At 34.6% G+C, this 23627-nt stretch overlaps 1 protein-coding gene across 2 annotated transcripts in view; it reads left to right on the forward strand.

Moving 5' to 3' along the window:
- The window catches only part of COL24A1 (collagen type XXIV alpha 1 chain), a 294021-nt gene that overhangs the window by 104693 nt on the left and 165701 nt on the right, over positions 1 to 23627 (forward strand). For both annotated transcript variants that reach the window (XM_023509811.1, XM_023509812.1), the window contains exons 20-22: positions 3701 to 3754; positions 13990 to 14043; positions 18557 to 18601. In XM_023509811.1, the coding sequence (XP_023365579.1) occupies positions 3701 to 3754; positions 13990 to 14043; positions 18557 to 18601 (153 nt within the window). The remainder of the gene's footprint in view (positions 1 to 3700; positions 3755 to 13989; positions 14044 to 18556; positions 18602 to 23627) is intronic.

A 23627-nucleotide genomic window follows, 5' to 3' on the forward strand; every position in this document is an offset into this window, starting at 1 on the left:
GTGGAGGGAGGAGAATTCGAGGGTTCACTTCTGTGGTTTATCTTACAAGGGTACAAGTGAATCTTTCTAAGAGTAGAATATGAACGTTTTAACACAATAACTAAGAAAATGACATGAAGGCTATGTTAACCAGTTTGATGGAAGTGTTTCGGATTGTGTGTGAAAACACCACACTGTACCCCAGAAGTGCATTAATGTACACAGTTACCATTCAATAAAAAAAAGAAAAAAAAGAAAAAAAAAACCCTGATGGTTTAGGTTTATTCATTTTATTTGCTGTGTCTTTCCATCTGTAAGTTCTTTCTCCATTCCCTGTTTCTCCCTTATAATTTAATTATTGAAGCTCCCCCATCCCTTAACCTATAGAGTTTCCCACAGTCTGGATTTTACTGATTATGTTAGTCTCCTCGTATAGTTCACATGTTTCTTTGTGCTCTGTATTTCCTGAAAATTGGTACTTACGTACAGGGTGTGACCACAGTTAGTTGGTTAGTTGGCTAGTTTTTTTTTTTTTTGCCAGGGCTGGGTTTGAACCCACCACCTCCAGCATATGGGGCCCAGTGCCTACTCCTTAGAGCCACAGGTGCTGCCCGGTTAGTTGTTTTGATAAGACTATTGGTTGTACCATGTTCTTTCATCAAGAAGCATATGTCTACTTCTGTCCTTTTTGTGTGATGTTAGTAACAATAGATGTTCAATGCCCAGATCCATTAGGCTTTTGTGGAATTGCAAGATAGAGATTTTCTTACTCTGTTATTTCTTTTCTTTTAATCTACATTGTAAGTTTTAATTTCTATTTTATTTGTTGTCTAGAATACATCCCCTCGTGTACTATTTGGTTACTAGTTGTACAGAACATACAGGAGACAGAATAAATGCATGATTCTTCCCTTTTGTTTTAGTATAATAAGTTGGCTTTCTTTCATCCTCTGAACATGAGCAATTTTTGTTTAGTTGTATCATTACAAACTTAAAAATTTAACCATATTTGATGTGTTCCAATTCATTAAAATTCTTATCTTTACTGAAGTTCATATTGCCCCCTATCTGACCAGTGGGAGCCTCTTTAAGCACCTGCTGAGTTCTTTTAACATGACTCTAGTTTTGATAGCTGTGATAACTTTCTCGTTCTCAGGTATGGCGGGATTTTCCAGGCTCATCTGAAAGATGGACAAGAATAATTAAATCATCCACAGAGGCTCTCTGAACCAGTGCTCTGAACTGGTTGTAAATCAATAGTACTGAAGAAACTAAAAATAGCCATTAAATATGTTCTTTCCTTCCAAAAAATCCAAACAAGTCACTCATTCAACAAAAAATCAAGAATATTTTTTCAACCAAAAATCATTGGTCAGCACTTCTGTGTGTCAGGTGGTATCCTAGTTGCTGGAAATATGGTAGTGAATAATGCATAAAACTGCATTCAAGGAGCTTACAATTTGATGAGGAAAAAAATACAAGCCAAACACTACATTCAGTGACCTTGTAGGACTGGAGGATGAAGTGGCAGTATTTAGAAGTGACCTAACTCTTTGAAAGTATGGAGGTCAAGGAAGGATGTGTCAGTTAAATACTATTCAATCTTCTACTTAAAATATAAGTGTTGTAGGTGAAGAAAGTTACAGAGAGTTATACAAGGCAGAGGAAAATGCAGACGTGAAAGAGGATGTATACTTTCAGAGTATGAAATTAGGTCAGTGACTGGAGTGCTGCATGGAAGGGAGTAGAAAAGAGAGTTAAGCAGATTCATAATCATGGAAGCCCCATAAACCATGTGTTAAGGATTTACATGTTCTTTTTGAGGCCATTGACAAAGTAGCGTGAGCAGATTTGCATAGAATAAATAGTCTGGGTACTGAGTGACTAGTGCCTTATATAAGGGGATGGGAACATGAATAAAAGCAAGAAGAGTTGTTTGGGGACCAGGGATAGGGACTTGCCCTAGGGTAGGAGAGGCAGAGAAAAGTGGCTCAAATGGACAGGGAATTAGGAGGTAGAATGGATGGGGCTTAGTAAGTGACGGGAAGGTGGTAAGGGTGGGGGAAGTAAAGAAATATTCCAAGATGATGTACAGCTATTTGGCTTAGAAACTGGTAGATTGAGGTTACATTCACCCCGATAGTGAACACAGAATGAAGGAGGAGCATAATGGGGAAGATAAGGAGTTCAATTTTGGACAACTGGCTAGGGTTACAAAAAGAGCTAGAACAGAATGTCTTGATTCAAGTCCACAAGGATTTTCCACACACACACAACACACAAAAACCTTGTTAACAAAGGATGTGTTCTAGAGAGAGGGTATGAAATTATCAGGAAAAGAATCTAAGATTTAAAAAATTGTCATATATATATGTTAACATAAATGAACCTGACACTGTTCAACTAGTAAAGCAATCAACAAGTCTGTATTAAACTATCTGCATTAAACTATTCCAGAACATCCAAAACTCTGATCCTATGATCAATCTTTCTGTTACCACTGCTTTTTCTTTTGCCAGAAATGTCCCCAAGTTATATTTTTCTGCACAGAATCCAAGTTTAGGTATTTCTGTCTTAATCCAGACTGGATGAGATGGTATCACATTCTAATTTTTCTTTCCAGAGAAAATACCCTAGACCAACCTTGCTGTTCCATATTATTTATTGGTTTTTCTAGTCCTGTCATATTTGTCTCTCCACTAAACTACTCTGCCTTGCTGACATATTTTAATTATAACCTTCATTACTTTTAAAAAGATGATCCTTCCTTTCCCCACCTGTCTCTATATTAAAGGATAACACTGAAACTGCTTTATCTGTGATTGGTGCAAATAAGTGAAACCACAATTATTAGCATATTATCATTATTGAAATTCATCTTGACGAATCATATTCTAATCCATTATTTCAGCAAGAATTTTAATCTAATTATTAAAAAAAACACAGTTTGAGCCTTTTCCCAGCACCGATTTTATTTCACACCATGGTCCATTTCTGTGTCTTTGGCCGACTGTTTTAGACTGCTTATGTACTTTCTAACTAGGTAAAATATGATTCTCATGAAAACATAAAATACACATGGATTAAAGATTTTATTCCACTTAATAATTAATGATGGAACCAGTAAGATGTTGAGTTGAAAGAGTATTTGAGGAGCTAAGTCTTTATAAACAATTAAATATGCTAGGATAAGATAGTTGAGTTAGATACCAAGCCGATTAATCCTACAAAGGCCATAGCCCTTGAGATTCATTTTCTTTATCAGACAGAAGTTGTCTTGCAGCCCTACCTAACAAAAATCTACAAGGTGACATGTAGTTTGTAAACAATGAGTCTAACAGAGTACATTCACCTAATCTTTGGTGGCCCTGTGTCCTATGTGACATTTGAAAGAACACAGCACACACCTTTTTGCATTATTCCAAGTTGTGGTTAATTCGTGAATAAGATTTTCACTCTCTTATATAGCACTAGAGGACTTTCTTGGGGTCTGAGGATTGCTCGTGATACCCGATGAAGTAAATACTGTTTTGGTACACTTCATAAGTTTTGTATTCCAATGTTAAACAACAGCCTAATTGAACTAATCTTTAAGATTGAAATTTTTGAGGCTGGTAGGTTGCTTTAACTGGGGATGAAGGAAAGGTAAAGGGAATTTTTATATGTTTAAGAGATTTAAATTGTTTTTATGGAATAAATTCTATATTTTTATGTTCCCTAGGGTTTTCCAGGAGATATTGGGATTCCTGGACAAAACGGCCCTGAAGGACCAAAGGTAAAAAAAAAAAAAAAAAAAAGAATTAAACAAACAACAACAACAACAAAACAAAAACAAGAGAGAAAGACTAAAGAATTATGGATATCTTGAGTTTTCCGATCTTAATAAACTTTTTTCTAAGGTTAAATTAATTGAAAATGATTTTTATGGTTTGGTATAGACTAAAATTAGGATAACAATATTTGCAAAGCACCTAAGTCCCTCAAAAAAGATTTCTTGGAACAGATGGGCAAAAACCAAACTCTTAAAAAGCCAGAGCATATAAATGGCTAAGAATAAAAAAAAAAAAAAAATGGATGAGAATTGTCTGACCACTAAAACCCTGTAGGGCTCATAAAATATCCATTGATAACAGTAAGAGAAAGTCTCTGGTGTCCTGAAAACTTTCCATAGCACAAAATATCTGAAGAAGCCTAAGCATTTTTAACTTTCTTTACTCATTTGTATGCAAACTAAAGGAATGATCATAATAAAATTTTAAATACCAAGCTTTGCCATGCGGGCTGATGTGGAATAGTCATTGTGAACAAATAAAGCGCTGGGAATAATGACATGCAAGGATGAAAGAGCCTCAAGTTTGGAAAACTGGCAAGTTACAAAGTGGAACCTGTGGAAGGTATGAGTGTGAGCAGAGAGAGGGGAAGGGATAGGACGGGAAGATGGAAAGGGTTTTAATAAAGCTGTATTTGTTAGTGTACTGGAGTGTAAAGCAGTACACTACTTTAATAAGTGTTTTACAGATATCATCTCATTTAATTTTCACAGTAGCATTATGAGGCAGTTATTGTCCTCACTTTACAGATGAGGACAATAGCCATATAAAGTCATATAGCCAGCAAGTTATTAGCCAGGAGTCTAACCCAGATATGATTTCAAAGTCTGAGCTTCTAACTCAGGGGTCCTCAAACTTTTTAAACAGGGGGCTAGTTCACTGTCCCTCAGACCATTGGAGGGCTGGACTGCTGGCCCTGGGACGAGTCGGCTGCTAAGCAGGACAGGCAGCTACGGCATAAACACCCAGGCAGGCTGGATAAATGTCCTAGGCAGCCCGCATGTGGCCCACGGGCTGTAGTTTGAGGACACTTGTTCTAACTACTTAGTTTTGGGATTTAATTGTGCAGAATATTCAGTGCCATATTGGAGAGTTTCTACTTTATCCTGTGGGCATCATGAAGTAATCAAAGATATTTAAAGAGTAAAGCATATTAGATGGTTTATATTTTAGACTATTATGTAAGTATGGAGGACAACTTGAAAAGGAAAGAAATTGCAGGTATGGAGATGAACAAGAAAAATAACTAAGCAGTAAATAAAGATCTGAAGTAGGATATTCATTCATTTAGCAGATATCGGCTGCCTTTTATGTGATAGCCATCATGTTAGCTCCTAAGGCTATAAAGATACCTGCTCTCAAGAAAAAAAGGCCAGATTTTTACTTTCAAGAAACTTACAATCTGGAGAAAGAGGTACAGGAAAATCTTTAAAATAATGAAATATATTATATTTCAAATATAATTATATTTGCGTAATCTATACTGTGTAATACAGTGAGAGGACAGGGTTAAGGGAGTCAGATTTTGCTTTGCAGAGAAGGCAACACAGACCTGATGAATGATTAGGAATTTGTGAGGCAGACACGTGGGATGTACGGCATTCAGGAAAAGAACTTGCTAGGAGGTGGAAGATACTTACAGGCAGTCCCTGGGTTACAAATGGGATAGGTTCTATAGGTGTGTTCTTAAGTGGAATTGGTATGTAAGTTGGAACAGACACATTTACCTAGCACCCATTATAGCCTCCACTCATAAGTGTGAGTGGTACATCAAATGTATGTTTGTAACTTGGGGTCTAACTGTATTAGCCCCTGTTCGTAAGTATGAGTTGTATGGAGGTTGCATGTTCGTAACTCAGGGACTACCTGTACACTAAAAATTATTTGCTGTTTATCTGAATTGCAGATTTACCTGAGTGTCCTGTATTTTATCTGACAACTCCACCTGCCGCCTACAAACGTATCCCTCTCAACAGTGGTCTTTCCCTCTCCCCTTCTGCCTCCATAGAAGTGTTCATTCCTCTGCCTGTCGGCCTGTTCAAGCTCCACATGTGTTTCACATCAAATCTTCTCCTGACTCCTGAAACACCTCATGCCATCAATTATCACCTTTGTCCTAATCTCTCCTTTGACTCAGAATGTTCCCTCTTTGCCCTTAAAAATCATTCTGATTGCCAGTGTTGTAGTTTAGACCCTCTTAATTTTTCACCAGGATTAGTATAATAGCCCTCCCGTTGTTCTACCTGCCTCCAGTCCAGCATTTCTGCAAATCTACCTTCTAGCTGCTGATGGAATAATCTCTGTAAAGTGTAGATGTAATCCTCTCCCTCTTGTGCCTAAATCCTCCCGTGATCTTCACAGCTTCCAGGTTAAGGCTTATAGTTCCTTACTTTTTGTACAAGATTCTTTATGACTTGATCTCTCTGTAACTCTACAACATCCAAAAACATCCCTTCAGCCAAGCTCTTTAGCATACCAAGCCATGTCAGACTTATCTAAATCTCACAGCTGCTTACTTGCTGTTCTTTTTGGGGGTGGGGGGCTATCTCTTTGCCTTCCTCTACCTTTCTCAAGCTAACAACTACACGTCACATATTACATTATACAGGAAGACTTCCCCATTCTTCCTTAATCTAAAACAGACATTCTTTTCCTGTATTCCTGAAAAAAAAATCTATCAAGAACAGATCTTCACATATTATAACTGCTGATGTGTTTATCTGTCTCTCTTTTAGACTTACTTAACCTTTTAGAGAGAAGAGAATAACTCATTTTATGATAATAACCAGAGCAATATGCATAAGCACATTGGTTGAGTAGATGATTGATTGAATAACTGTGGTGAAACACTATTTTGGTCATAGAACAATACAACTTGGTAACTAATTAAATTAAGGTGATGGAAGAAAGAGAAGTCAAAGGTAAAACAGACTCTGGCTTGGGTTATCAATGACATTGAACATAAATAGGGAACTCAGAAGGAGGAGCAGGGGAAGGATGGAGGATGGGGAAGACAAGAAATTTGATCCTGGATGTATTTAGTTTAAGGTGACTGACATAGGTTGAAATATTTATTAATAATAGGCAATTACTAGTAAACCAAGTTGAAAAGTAGAAGTAGCAGCATGAAGGGGAATAGAGAAAGAGCCAGACAATATAGAGAGTGGAGTGGAAGATTTCTCCTGTTTATCTTAGCCTGTACTTAAGAACTTGAACTTGACACGTAACATAAACATATTTATCCATTCATGCAATAATTCATTTATTCAGTCCTTATTGAGTTTCTTCTCTGTTTTAGGCCAAGTACTAAATGTGGGATTACAAAGATTACTAAACTATGGTTTCTCCCTCAGATGAGGTTACAATTTAGTGAGATAGACAGAAATTTAGAAAATTATCACAAAGCATAAGAAGTTCAATATCAAAGATTTGATGAAGTGAAATGAGAGCCCTACATAACTGAACGACGTATTATCTTGAAGTGAACTTAATGTTTTTAAGTATCATATATAGTATGAGGTGAAGAATCAGATAGCTATAAAAGTTCTTTTTGGCTTAGGTATTTTGGGTTTTTTTATAATATCATCATAAAAAAGCTCATACATGAAGAAAACCAATTGACTTTTTCAATATTATTATAGTAATGATCTTTAGACCTTCCTTCTCACTATTTCTCTTAAAGTTAGAATGTTAAAAATGGGACCAAAGATTTTAGAAGTAGACATTTTAATGAACACTAGTGGTTGAATTTCTAATGGATAATAAATACTTTGTGATTTACTTCATTTAAGTTTATTCAATAAATGTGAGTTTGTAGAATCATCAGTACCAACAGTGTAAGAGTAATTAATTTTATACACATCACCGAGTTTTAAAAGACTGTTTCAGAAGGGACAAGTTTATCAAAAAAACTAGAAAATAAGACTATAATTTTTGTTTTGTAGGTTAAGAAGGATCTGTTAATGTCTCTCTTCTTGATCCTTCCCATTTTCCTTGAATCTGTTTCTAGAAACAAAGGGGAAAAACCAAGCATACCGACCTCGTTAACATGATACATTGTATCATACAAGCATCTTAAAATTCCCTCTATTTTTATATACATGTCTTGTTTGGAAAGACGGAATAATGTAAATTGCTAAAGCTCTGTTGAGGCTGTACAGTGTGGTCATCAAGAAAATCATATGCACTGTCTTTGAAATACATGATTACCCTATTTGCAGACAAATTGGGTCCTTTCCAGAGCAATTTGGCACAGCTCTAAAGAAGCCTTTCATTTTCCGTTTAGATTCTGCCAGTTCACTAAAACCCTCAAACTAGGATTAGAAACTTGTGTTAACTATGGTTCTGTTGATTGTGGAGTTGCATGTACGTGTATATTTGTATGAAGATACAAAACATACCTCATTAAGCTTTCTTGAGAGCTATGCAATTTGGCAGTCTTCTTCCAAGAATCCCATAACATTAGCAAAACCACATCCTTTTCTGCTTATTGCAGAAAGTAAGAGTATCTAATAAATATTCTCTTTTCTTCAGTAAACAGAGGAATAATTTATTTCTTCCTATAAAGGTTTTTGTTTTTACTTTGGCTATGGAGTTAGGAATGTTAAAATAGACTTTTATTATTTTTTGTATAGCAACCCTGGTAAGTTTTTAGAGAAAGCTTGCTATGTGTGAGATTGTGTTGCATAGTATGTAGAAATAGTTCTTGCATTGAATTATTACAATATGTCTTGTATTTATCTGTAAAGAGGTAAGCTAACTTGGTATGAGGAAGATGCCTAGCTTGAATCAGTTCTCTAAGGTCACCTCCACCCAGCCCTGAAGATTTACATTCTATATGTTGTATAGAGATTTGTATGCAGATTTCTTACATAAAACGTTGTATTCTCTAGGCAGCATTTAGTTAGCTGAGAAATATTTATTCAGTTTGTACAATGGGCAGTGTACAAATCAAAATCATAACTTGACCTTCTTTCCAATAGGAACTTGTAATCCTCTGGAAACTTGAGCACGTGTGAAAAGTTAAAAAGCATGAAGTGAATAGTAAGGAGTTCAGAGGAAAGGATCATCTGTATGGATTTTCTGAGACACTTAAGGGAGAAAATGGGATTTAAGTTGGATGGGTTGGATTTGGCCAACTGGAGCAAAGGGATGAGACATTCTAAGCGACAGATACTAAACACACCCTGAGATGGAGGGTAAAGTAAACCTCCCTTACGGGGGGCGGGGGGAGCAGGAAACAGATTGTGACAGATCTGTATAACATTGAAGAGTTTGAAAACTAATAAGCCCATGGGAGATTTTTCTTTAAATTGTAATAAAATGCATGGCTTGAAATTGACTCCCGTAAACTTTTCAGTGTACCCCATTGTAACACTCAGAATGCACACACGTTGTTATACAGCAGATCTCTAGCACTTTTTCATCTCATGTGCCTGAGATGTTATCACACCCATTGAACAGCAACTCCTCATTGCCCTTAATCCCTGGCAACCACCATTCTAATGTACTTTCTGCTTCTCTGAGTTTGACTACTTTAGATACTGCAGTGGGTAGAACCATGCATTGTTTGTTCTGTTACTGGCTTAATTCACAAAGCATAATGTCTTCAGGGTCCATTCTTCTTTAGCATATGACATGATTTCCTTCTTTGCTATGGCTCAATACTATACTACATTTCTTTATTCATTTGTCTGTCAATGGCCATTTAGGTTATTTGCACCACTTGGCTATTGTTAGTAAAGTTGCAGTGAACATAGGAGTACAAATATCTGTCTGAGATCTGGTTTTCAATTCTTTGGCTAAGTATCCAGAGGTCCTTTTCCCATTTTTGATTGGCTTATTTGATTTTTTGCAAGTTATAGGGGTTCCTTATATTTTTTGAACATTAACCCCATATTACATATGGGGCTATTTTCTCCCATTCTGTGCATTGCCTGTTCACTATGTTGTTTATTCTCTTTGCTATGCAGAAGCTTTTTAATTTGATGTAGTACCATTTGTTTACTTCTGATTTTCCTGATTGGGCTCTTGGTGTTATATCCAAGAAATCATTGAAATAACTAGTGTTATGAAGCTTTTACCTTGGAGTTTTACTAGTGTTATGAAGCTTTTACTCTTGGAGTTTTACAGTTTTAGGTCTTATGTTTAAGTCTTTTAACCCATTTTGAGTTGATTTTTGTTTATGTTATTAGGAAAGAATCCTCATTTCTTCATTTCGTGTAAATATACAATTTTCCTATCATCTTTTGTTGAAGAGACTGTCCTTTCCCATTGTGTTGTATTGTTGACCTTGTCAAAGACCATTTGACTTATATATGCATGGATTATTTGGGGGTTTTCTATTCTGTTCAGTTGGTCTATATACACATATCTGTTTTTATGCTAGTACCATACTATTTTGATTCTTATAGCTTTATACTATGTTTTGAAGTCAGGAAATACAATGTCTCCAGCTTTGTTGGTCTTCTTCTTCTTTTTTTTTTTTTTATTGTTTGGGATTCATTGAGCATACAGAGAATTAGGTTATACTGATTGCCTTTTTTAGATAAAGTCCCTCTTATAATTGTGTCCTACCACCAAGAGGTATATAGCTTTGTTCTTCTTGTTCAAAATTGTTTTAGCTATTCAAGGTTCTTTATGATTCCATATGACTTTCAGAGTTACTTTTTCTACTTCTAAAAAAGAAAACAAAAACAAAACTGCCACTGGAGTTTGACAGCAGTAGCATTGAATCTGTTGATTGCTCTGGTTAGTATGGACATCTTAACAGTATTAAGTCTTCCAGTGCATAAACAAAGGATGTTATACCTTTATCTATATCTTCCTTAATTTCTTGTTTCACTGTTCCATAGTTCCTAGTCCACACTTCTTTTTGCCCCATTGCTTAAGTTTATTCCTAAGTATTTTCTTCTGTTTGTTGCTCATATGAATAGGATTTTTTTCTTAATTTTCCTTTTTTGATTGTTTGTTGTTAGTGTGTAGAATTGCAACTGATTTTTGCATGTTAATTTTGTATCTTGCAACTTTGCTGAATTTGTTTATTATTTCTAACAGTTTTGTGGAATTTTGGGGGTTTTTTACATACAAGATCATGTCATCTGTGAACAGAGATGATTTTACTTCTTCCTTTCCAATTTTGATGCCTTTGTTTTTCTTGCCTTATTCCTCAATCTATGAGTTCTAGTACTGTGTTGAATAGAAGTGCCAAAAGTGGGTCAATTTTTCTTCTATTCATTTCTAACTTTATTCTATTGTGGCTGGAAGAGATACTTGGTATAAATTTCATCTTCTTAAGTTTTCTAAGATTTCTATGATAACATGTGATCCATCCTAGAGAATGTTCCATATGTGCTTTAATTATTTCTTTAGAGACAGTATCTTACTCTCTTGCACGGGATGGAGTGTAGTGGTAACATCATAGCTCACTGCAGCCTCAAACTCCTAGCCTCAAGCAATCCTCCTGCTTCAGCCTTCTGAGTAAATAGACTACCAACACACACCACCAGACTCCACTAATTTAAAAAAAAAAAATTGTAGAGATGGGGTCTTGCTCTGTCATGCAAGTTGGCCTTGAACTCCTGGTGTCAAGTGATGCTCTCACCACGGCCTCCACCTTGGCTGGAATTATAGGTGTAAACCACTGTGCCCTGCCCATGTGCGCTTTAAAAGAATCCATATTCTGTTGCTGTTGGATGGAATATTCTGTGTATGTCTGGTCTAGAAAGACAGGAGAAAAAGTAGTATAGGTTTGCCTGCTTCCTTGCAAGGTTTATTTTTGTTTCTTGGTCAGTAGTGCTATCCCTAGAATAAATAGCTTTGATGAGAGAGTTAAGGGTACCTGGTTCCCTCTAACCACTGAGCCCTCCACTGATTACACTCTGGATAGAGAGCTGAGCCAGTTTCTTACATGCATATACTAATATTATGTTGTACATTCATCAGAACCTTTTGAGCCTCAGGAATTGTTTATAAGTTTTTAGTGTATTTTTATTTTTATTACTAGTTTTTACTATCCTATAGTAATTCAATACAAAATTGTTTGCACACACTAAAAATTTTCTAAGCCTCCCAGAAAGGATTTTGCTTCTCATTACACTATGCATATATCTCTACTGCTATAACAACTTTACCTAATACTTTTTATTTTAAAGGACCATCTTCCATAATAAATTATGAACTCATTGATAATGGGACCATGTCATATATATATTTGTATAGTCAGAGGTTAATATTTTGCTGTCTATTGGGCCTTATACATGGTAGAAAATTAATAAAACACCAGATGAAAAAATAATGAACAAAAACATGAATTAAATGATTATGTGTTAGCTGTCATATACATTTATTAATGGCATTTGATTCTGTATCCCTAGTAAGTCCAAACACTTAAAAATCTTTCTCTTTGAATTCTGAAAGAGAGTATTTTGGATATTAAAGAGAATTGAAGTAATTGTGTCAATTTGGATGCTTTCTCTTGTAAGTTATAGAAAACCACCTCAAACAGGTTGAAATAAATATGTTAAATGTTTAGGGATTCAATCATTACTGGTTCTAGAACCCCAAATCGTATCATGAGAGTCTAATCAGGCCTACTCTCTCCATTTGTTGATTTCGTTCTCAGGCTCTTTCTCCCACTGTTCAGTTTACCTCATCCTTAATGTTGTTCTGTCTTCCTGGTAGTTCCACTGAAGTCTAAAATCTGTTTTAGTTAGATTGACTTGGGTCCTTTACCCATTCCTGAATAATCACTGTTCCTAGTGGTATGGAAGATGCTGACTTATGTCCCTGTTACATGTCTCCCATTATAGTAATGGGTAGAGGTACCTCTCCGAAAGCAGCATGAACCAAGAATGGAGAAAGAATATTTACTTAAGGAAAATTAGGGCATATTTGCCTGGAGAAGGATTAATGTACATTGGACTGGCATAAAACAGCATATTACCAGTTCTATAATCTATTCTGTTACTTCTTTCAAAAATAAGAAAACTGCACAAAGAAAGTTATTGCCTATAATGATGTAGTTTCTTGAATGGAGCTGTTAATATAATAATCTTGTGATGTGGATTATAGACTTGTAAATTGATGAAGAGTTTTTGGGGTTTTTTTTTTTTTTTTTTTTTGCAGTTTTTGGCCAGGGCTGGGTTTGAACCCACTACCTCTGGCATATGGGGCCAGAGCCCTACTCCTTTGAGCCACAGGTGTCGCCCTGATGAAGAATTTTTTATTATCTGATTGTGTTAAAGTCTAGCAAGGTATTAATATAACATGAAGGACAGACTTCCATGTAGTTTATCTGCTGATTTCAGAACTAAAGATCAAAGTCATCTGGGTAAATATACTCTTTAACTACAGTTAAAAATTAGATGAAAACTATTAATGGTTTTAGAGTCAGTAGAAGCAATATTATAATGGATAATTCTTAAAAGAAATTTGCTTAAATCTTTGATTCTACATTGCATAATTAGGAGAACTGAATTGATTAAGAAAATATCGCCATGTTAAATATATGTTATAGGGTCTTAATTAGGAAGGTTTTTTTTAACAGTTACTTTAAAAAGCTTTCATTCTAAGATCAATTTATTTTTAACAACTTGTACACGTATTTTGATTAACAAAACGTTTTTTATAGTCTTAAAATTCCTAGCCGAATTCATACTGTCATTTTCTTCTGCAAACTGCCCTTCTCTTTTTACCATGTTGTTGAGAAAAGAACAGTTAGTTCTTCAACCAATGAGTAATGAAGAACTAATGAATTATTCAACTAACAAGTAATGAGTTCCAGACTCTGCTGGTCTCTTCACAGATATTTAAACACTGTGTATCCCCTCCATCTGTTTTCAGACTTTGTGGATGCTGTATTACCAGATTAACAATAGAACACATTACTTTAAATTTAGAAATACTTTCTCTGATAAGTTGTTTGGAGTTTGAAGAATAACATACTGAGCAGTTTATTTGAACATTAACATACTGTTTAAAAATAAGTTCTCCTGTGTTTCCCAGTGTTGTAGATGCCCTATAGTTTTATGCTCATTTATCTTCTGATCACACTGTGATAACCTCTTAGAGGGAAGTCAGTGATACCAAGTAATATTGCCTTTCCACAGATTAAAGCTCATTGATCAAAATGTCAACTGATCTATGATTTTTATTGTGTGTTCTTATATTGCCTTTATAGGGACTCCTTGGAAATAGAGGGCCTCCTGGACCTCCTGGTCTCAAAGGTACTCAGGTATGGAAGAAATGACTATTTAGTTAGCTAGGTTTTTCATTCAAATTTTCTCTTTTTATTTATTACAGGACTTTAATTTTGGCTTAAAGCAAGCATTTCATTAGTGTAGACATTTTTTGTTATTGAGAATTTCAAGTCATCACTTTTTACTGGCAGTAATGGGATATTCAGAATCATTTCACAGTGTTCTGAATCCATGAAGTGATTTTTGTCAGTGCTTTCCAGTGGAATGTCTGAAGAATCTGAACCCAGAGTTGCACCCCTATGTACTAGAACTTATGTTTACTACTTGGACTATTTTATATTTGTGACCCAATAAATTATATTTTAATATAATTATGAATTGAACAAAAATGTTTATCAAATAAATAAGATACATGATATTCTAGTGACGTCATATAGTATATTGTTCAGGTGTGGTTAACACCAACTATTTAAAGGTAAATTCGTATATTTAGTAAATATGTCTTTAAATGGAGTTAAAGCATTTATTACTTTTTAATTCTTTTAGAAAATGGTGGATAAAAGTTTATTTTCAGTGTTTCACCCATTTAGTTTGTGATCCTACCAGGAATTACCAGATATTTATATTTTAAGACATTATAGCAGATTTGACCTTAAAATGTTAGTCCTATAAATTAGTCAAAAATAAGGTCCAGATCATAAGTGGATAACATTTTCATGTGGGAAGGCTGCATTAATTTAGCTGTAATCAAATAAGGCTGCATTAAAGAAACTTCAATCAGTTATAAATATGTATTATTTCATAAAAATCTAACCACTGTGTACTTAATAAATTCAAAAAATGAAAACTTTTTTAATTTTGAAGTCAACATTTTAATTACTGTTGTGTGTGCTTTTGTTGGAAAGTATTTGAACACTTGGTTGTACTCTGAAGGTTCACAGTTTCAGTTGATCATCTCTGAACGAGTATCAGTCATTTCTTTTTTACCTTAAGGGTGCCTTGATTTGGGTTAACTAAGAGAATGTAGATTTGCAGCAATAAATAGTTGAAAAGCAAGATGGCAGTATTCAGGCATGTTGCTGAAAGCATGGGTATTCTCCTGCAGTTTTCTGTATTTCAATTGGATCTTTCATAGCATCAAACAAGGACTTTAAAAATGTCATCTACTGAGAGCTCAATCAATTCTACCTGTACTTCTTCAGGTACCTTGGCAATATCAACTAGGTGAGGTTGAAATACTACTATGAGTGTGATGTCATGACTCTCAAAGTCCATGAGCCTTTTATTTTATTCTCCAGCTAATAGGTCTGTAACACCTGTGTATTCTTCAAATGGTTCACATATACCATCCTGTCATCAGTGATCTTTGCTAATGGGGGAAAATGTTCATCTGAAATTTCCTTTTGAAGAAGAATGCTTTAAAAAAGATAGATTTTTATGAAATGTTTCAATTTGGGCATACACATCATATATAAATTTATTTATATATCTCGTAAAGAAATATTTAAGTCATTTTGATTTAATGTGGCCTTATACAGAAATGGTGCATTCCCATAGAAGCCTCCTTTCAACGATTCACATTGCTGATTCTGTTTTTCATAAAATTTAACTGTCTGTTCTCACAGAGATAAAAATTTGGCAAAGACCTGTGCCTGTGATAGCCAAGGCACTTTAAAATGATACAGCAAATCCGCCTGTACATTCCTCACTATTCAACTTTAGCATGTTACAAAACCATGCTTTGTTGCTTTTGTACAACACAGTTAATAATACTTACAACTTACAGCAAAGTGTCACTTAAAATAGTAGCTTTAGCATAGAGATTTTGCTGATGCAAGATACAATGAAAAATGACAGCATTCAGATCTATTAATATTTTTTTATCTGTGTAATAAACCTTTCATGTTTTCCTGTAATGGAAGGTGCACCCTCTGTATAAACACTCCCTAAATTTACCAAAGTAAGTCCAACTTCATGACATTTATCTCAAAAGGTGTTAAAGATAGCTATCTCTTGTGTTCTGTTAGCAGGAGTACCGCAAGCTAGGAGTACCTGAAGCTAAGAGTACCCCAAGCGTGTAACTCATAGTAGAAGGATAATTTTCTATGACCTCAATGAAATGTGAAACCTGTGCTGAGTCAGTAGTATAAGTAGATTCATCCAAAGTAATTAAATAATATATATTTTCCTTTTGAAGTATTGCATGATGTTGACTTATTATGTTGAAAGCTAATTCATGCCACTGATCACATTACAGTCCTCCTTGAAAGTGGTTGTTTGTACTTTGAAACATTATCAGTGTCTAAGCATCCTACAACTTCAACAATTCACAATTTCTACATCACTGAATGGCTACCCTTTCCCTCCAAGTATATAAGCTACTTTTTGAATTGTTTAATGATATTATTTTCAGGTCTTATTTCTTCTTGAAAGAATTGCCTTGGCTCTGGATTTTCATATTTTGATTTCTGGGGTATAATTTTTGGCACCTTCCCCTCTAATTTAAAATATTTGTGGTCCTCATGAGTGTTATAATGCTGATAAACATTGAATCTATTTAATGTTGATATTGCAATTTTAAACTCAGTGGCTGTAGCTCAAGCGACTAGGGCACCAGACACACACCGGAGCTGGCAGGTTCGAATCCAGCCCTGGCCTGCCAAATAACAATGACAACTACAACCAAAAAATAGCTGGGCATTGTGGCAAGCACCCATAGTCCCAGCTACTTGGGAGGCTGAGGCAAGAGAATAACTTAAGCCCAAGAGTTTGAGGTTGCTATGAGCTTTGATGCTGCAGCACTCTACCCAAAGTGACACTTAAGACTGTCTCAAAAAAAAAAAAAAAAAAGATATTGCAGTTTCATAAAGCAAGAAAATCACCTTATTCTTAGAAGAAATAATATAATGTTGCAATTCCCAGTCCTCATTAAAAAAATATATTTTCTTCCCTTAGCTTTCTTTTGGTCTCCTTTGACATGATGGGATGTTAGACAGAATTAAAGGTTACTGTCAAGCTTTGCAACTATTCACAAATTCCACTTTAAATAGAAACACAGCACACTGTTGTCAAAAGACTGGCGTACTCAACCCCCATATTGACTTGCCAACCAGCATCATGCACCAGTCAGGTGGGGAAGTTGGAAATAAATCACGATCACAGCAGCCATCAATTTAGCCCTCATGGTTTACTAATGTTCTAATTGTACTGGTCAATCTGGGAGGATCATTTAATTGAAATTTATTTTATTCTCTAGTATTTTAAATATGTTCATTTTAAAAGTAAAGTAAAAATATAAAAGATGAACAAAAATATATTAATAAAAATAATAGGATTTATTCTGAGAAACTTGGCTTTAGTCAAACTGCCTCACTTAAGGACCAAGGTAGCAATGTGTGGCCTTCCAGGACACAGGTTTCACACCCATGTCTAGACGTTAGCCCCAATTTAAGTAGGATCAGGTGTATCTTTGTATCTCTAGTGCTTATGACAGAACTGAAACTCACAGTTATTGAATAAAAGTATGAATATATGCCCACACCAAACATGTTCTCTATAAGTACATTTTTAATGTAACAGTGTGTATTTATTTTCTTTTGAAAGGAACTTAACTCTAGTTCCTCCCTGTGTCAGAGAGATACTAAACCCAAGAAATTAAAAGTTATCTGTAAATAATAGTCTCAGTGATTTCTCCTCCTGATTTGTGATACCCTGATCACTTTCACTCCTCTCCACTTGCAATTTTCTATATATAGCTTGTTTCATCTATGAACATGGCATATAGACATGTATACAAAATGGAATATTAGTTGTAAAAATGACTGAAATCTTATCTTTGCAACAATACAGGTGGAACTGGAAGATATTAAGTGAACTGCGCATAGAAGGAAAAATTTATCATGTTCTTATATGTGGTAGCTTGAAATTAAAACAATTGAATTCATGGAGATAGAAAGTAAATTAATCATTACCAGAGATTGGGAAGGGTAGCAGGGGTAGCAGGGTGGGGTATTAAAGTGGAGACGGTTAATGGGTGCACCAACACAGTTAGATATGAGTAAGATCTAGCCTATGGTTGCACAGCAGAATGAGCAGGGTTAACAATAATTTGTTGTATATTTTAAAAATCGAAGAAATGGAATTGGAATGTTTCCAACACAAAGAAATAGCAAATGCTTGAGGTGAAGGATACCTCAGTTACCCTGATTTGATCATTATAAAGTATATACCTGTATCACAAAATCACATGTACCCCACAAAATATAACTACTACGTGCCCATAATAACTGAAAATTAAAGTTAAAAAAATAATCCAATAGTACATGTTCCTCTTAATGTAAATGTGGGATTGATATACCAAAAAAAAAAAAAAACAAAAAACCCTGTGGTGATACAGTTCTAAAATACGATAAAATTGCAGCACTATTTTCATTACATCTCAGAATGACCTTCACATTTCAGAATAAACAGACAGAATAAGAGTCTACATTTTTTACAAATTGCTTTTAGCATCATTCAGAATGATATGTTCTGAATTTTTTTTTTAAGGGAGAAGAAGGACCAATTGGACCTTTTGGAGAACTGGGGCCAAGGGTAAGTGTCATATAAATAATTTTCCACACATGCTTCTCTTGAAATCAACTGTTCTATAAATAATTTTAATAGCATAAAATTTTAAATGACAGCAAAAAACAAGTATTAAACTATAGCTATAAAATCTCCCAAAATAAAATAGGCCAATAACTGGAATTCTCAGGGATATTTTAAATGAAATTACATCTGTCACATATTTACTTGTTTTTTTCTGCGGTCTTTTGGTTTTAGTACTGTATTTTGCTGTGTATAATTTGCACTTTTGACCAAAATTTTTATAAGGATACACATTATACTTGAGTAGTATTTCTGTATCTATGTAAATGTTTTAATTGTTTTTTTATGCTTAGGTATTAAAAGCATAGCCCTAGAAAGCAATAATATCCATATGCAAAATAATACCCTGGTGTATGGTAATGCCCTGGAAAATAATACCCTGGAATTGGTTTTGTTGACCTTATAATGAACTTGCAACAAAAGCCCATGTTATACGAAGTACAAAAGCAATCTCAGAGGTCTTGAAGACCCAACTTGTGACCCCTGGTAAGCTAACTAGCCACCTGCAACCTCATGACATGTCAGTAAACAAGTTCTTTAAGGCCTTAATAAAGAAAGAGTGGGCATCACAGATGCAATCAGCTGGTAATGATTTAACTTCTGTAGATGTTAAATCATTGACAGACAGAATCAAAAAAATCATCCATTTCCCAGCTTTGTGATTAGATCCTAAGATCATGGAATGATGTCAGGAAGGAAGTGGTTATGAAATTGTTTTTTTAAAAAATGTGGCATCAGCAATGATGTGGATGAAACTGAGGACAAGGAAATTTACTGGGATGAGGAAAGTGACTCTTCATAAGACACCAGTAATGTAGAAATTGAATAAGATGGTACTTGTGTGTTTTGACAATCATGAAGTCCTCTTGGCCACCTATGATGCGTAAATGTAACAAATCATACATTTGTTACAAGTACATAAAATTTCTTGTACCTCACATATGTTCTTTCATTTTGTAATTATTCATTACATAAAATTTTTGTACCATATTATGTGAAAAAACAAATGCTAAAATTCCTTTATAATACAAAAAACAAGTACCTAAATATAAACAAATAAAAATCTGAACTCAAAAATAAAAATGAAAGATTTTTTTTTTCCTGAAAATTTGGGCCAAAAACATGGGTGTGCATTATACAATGGGATCCATTATAAATGGAAAAATACAATAATTTGTGCAAATTATTTATAAAATTTTCAATTTGTAAATTGAAGCTAAATACCTGCACCATTTTAATAATATTTCAGGGATTTCTGTTTTCTAAGTGTGTCAGTAAAACATGGAAAGCTAATAATGTGACTTTTCTGCCAATTTCATGAGATAATAAATACTTTGTGAAAATATATGAATTATTTGTCTTCAGCCTCTGAAATGAATTCTTAAACCATTTTTTGTATTCATGACCAAATATCATTATCATTATCATTATCATGAAATAATTAAAGTATATGCATTATAATACATTTATTTTAAGAAGCATCAGACTCATTCACATAAGATACATTTCATTCTCTTTCCTTGAGGACATCATACATAAAGTGCCAGTTCTTAAAAGATTTTCACTTTCCTCAGTGAAATCTCTTTGTAGAGATTGTTCATCTCTTTGTTTAAGTACATTCCCAGATTTTTTTTTTTTTTTAGCTATTGTCAATAATTGAGTATTTGATCTGACTCTCAGATTGACTGTTATAGTTGCATAGGTAGGCTACTAATTTGTGTACATTGAGTGTGTAACTTGAGACTCTGCTGAATTGATTTCTCAATTCCAGAAGTATCTTGGAACTTTTTGATTTTTCTGATATAAGATCATATCTTTAGTAAAAAGCAATAGCTTGACTTCCTCTTTCCCAATTTGGATATCCATAATTTCTTTCTTTTGGCTGATTGCTTTGGCCAGGACTTCCAGCACTATGTTGAATAGACATGGTGACAATGGGGGTTCTTATCTTGTTCTAGTTCTTAGAGGGAATGCTTTTAACATTTCCCCATTCAGTATGATGTTTGCTATGGGCTTCTCATATATAAGTTTTCTAATTTTGAGATATGTTCTTGTTATGCCTACTTTGTGCAGGTTTTTATTATGAAAGGATGCTAAATTTTGTTGAATGATTTTTCTGCATCTATTGAGATGGCCATATGATCTTTGATTTTCCTTCTGTTTATGTGTCATCAATTTATGTATGTTGAACCATCCTTGCATCCTTGTAATGAAGCCTACTTGGCCTTCTAATGAAGCCTAATTGTTTTTTATGTTCTATTGACTTTAGTTTTCTAGTCTTTTATTGAGGATCTTTGTATCTATACTCATGAGGGATATTGGTCAGTAGTTTTTGTTTTGCATGTGTTATTTCCTGGCTTCAGTATCAAGATGATAGGTGATAGCAGCTTTATAGAATGTGTTGGGGATGATTCTCTCCTTCTGGATGTAATGGAATAGTTTCTATAGTATAAGTATTAACTTTTTGGTAGGACTGACAAAATTCAGCTATGAATCCATCTAGTCTGGAGGGTTTTTTGTTGTTGTTGTTAGAAGATGATAGAAACAAATGGAAAACATCATGTTAATGCATCAGTTAGAATCAGCATTGTTAAAATGTCTGTATGACCCAAAATGACCTACAGATTCAATACAATCTCCATCAGAATACCAACGTCATATCTCACATATCTAAATAAAATAATTCTATACTTTGTTTGGAACCAGAAAAGGACCTGAATAGAGAATGTAATCTTAAAAGGCTCAAATCTTGAGTAATCACATTACCAATCTTCAAACTATACCACATGGCTATAGTAGCAAGAGTATTAGCACAAAATAAAGACAGACTGATGAACAGAACAGAAACTCAGAAAGAAAACCATCTACCTAGAGCCACCTGATCTTTGACAAAGCAAACAGCAGTGTACACTGGGGACAAGAGTCCCTATTCAATAAATGGTGCTGAGAAAATTGAATAGCCACATGCAGAAGCATGAAACGGGATCCTTATCTCCCATCACTCACAAAAATTAATTTAATATGGAAAAAGACTTTAATGTAGGGCATGAAATCATAAGATTCTAGAAGAAAAATGTTGAAAAAATTCTTCTGGATATCAGCCTAGGCAAAGAATTTATGAAGAAGACCCCAGTGGCAATCACAGCAACAACAAAAATAAATGGGATTTGATTAAATTTAACAGCTTCTGTACTACCAAGGAAATAATAAACAGAGCAAATAGACAATTTATACAATGGGAGAAAATATTCATAAGCAATGCATGCAGTAAAGAGCTAATAATCAGAATCCATAAAGAATTCAAGCAATTCATCAAGACAAGACAAACAATAGCATTAAAAGGGGACAAAAGACATGAACAAAAGCTTCTGAAAAGAAGATGGGCAGATGATCAATAAAAAAATGCTCAAGGTCATTAACCTTCAGGGAAATGCAAATTAAAATAACAATGAGGCATCACCTTACCTTCCTTAGAATGCCCTTTATTAAAAAGCCCTAAGTAACAGATGCTGACATGGGTACAGAGAGAAAGGAATGCTTGTACACTGTCGGTGGGACTGCAAATTAGTACCACCTCTGTGGAAAACAGTATAGAGATTCCTCAGAGAACTAAAAATAGATCTACCATTTGATCCAGCAATTTTATTACTGGATATTTATGCAAAGGAAAGGAAGTCATTTTGTCAAAAAGACATCTAACTCAAATGTTTATTGCAGCACAGTACACAATGGCAAAGATATGGAATCAATCCATTTGCCCATCAATTCTTGAGTAGATTAACAAAGCGTGGTGTATTTATACCAGGACATGCTACTCAGCCATGAAGAAGGATAACTCAATGCCCTTTGCAACATTTTGGACGGAACTGAGACTATTATCTTAAGTGAAGTATCTAAAAAGTAGAAAAATAAATATCACGCATACTCACTATTAAAGTGGGACTAACTGCTGAGCGTACACATGCATGGAGTGAAGTAAAAGTGGAAGGAACCCGAGCAAGGGAGAAGGAGGAGGAGGGGATGCATAGAAAACTACCTAATGGGTGGGCAGTGCCTGTGGCTCAAAGGAGTAGGGTGCCTGCCCCATATGCCAGAGGTGGCGTGTTCAAACCCAGTCCCAGCCAAAAACTGGAAAAAAAAAAAAAGAAAGAAAACTACCTAATGGATGCAATGAGTGGCACCTGGGTGACAGGCACACTTATAACCATGACTCAAGCCTTATAAAAGCACTTCATGTAACCAAAAATATTAGCATCTGCATAATAACTTTGAAATTAAAAAAATCACATTAAAAAAGATAAGTATTATTTCTTTTGCGTCTTTCTCCATTGGCACATATATTGCTACAATCCCATTAAAAGAAAAGAGTCATTATTCTCTTTCTTTTTTTGCAAGGATAATTGTATAAAAGAAAAACTGGCATTCAAGCCCAGTGAAATTGATTTCATTGAAAATTTCCCCCTGGTGGGAGGGGGGAAGAAGAAGATGGAAATTCACCCCTAACACAGCGCACACTATCCAGGCGTCGGGACACTTACGACTTTGACTCAAACTGTATAAAAGAATTCATGCAGTCAAATTATTTGTATCCCCCATGATATTCTGAATTAAAAATAAATTAAAATTTATTTCCTTGGAAAACAAAACTATACTCACCTCTTGTCCAATCAATTTTTGCATTTATTATTTCTACTGTTGGCTGAAAACCAATGTGGAGTCTGATACTGCTGTGGAGTTTATCCTATAAATCGTCCCTAATACTGAAATGACTCCAGAGGATATTGCTCTCTGTAAAATTTTAAATTTTGAGAGTGTTGAAATATAACACTCTCAAAATCCATCTGTTATAATAGAATTTTTTTGGAAAAGTCTACCATAATTTTTCTCTTTTCTTCTCTTAATTTTTTGATAATACTTTTATAAGTACACTTCTAAAGTTTTGTCTTTCCAAACCCCACAGAGCACCTGG

The sequence above is a fragment of the Otolemur garnettii genome, unplaced genomic scaffold (assembly GCF_000181295.1).
Source record: "Otolemur garnettii isolate 467f Iridium unplaced genomic scaffold, OtoGar3 scaffold00010, whole genome shotgun sequence".
Lineage (NCBI taxonomy): Eukaryota > Metazoa > Chordata > Mammalia > Primates > Galagidae > Otolemur > Otolemur garnettii.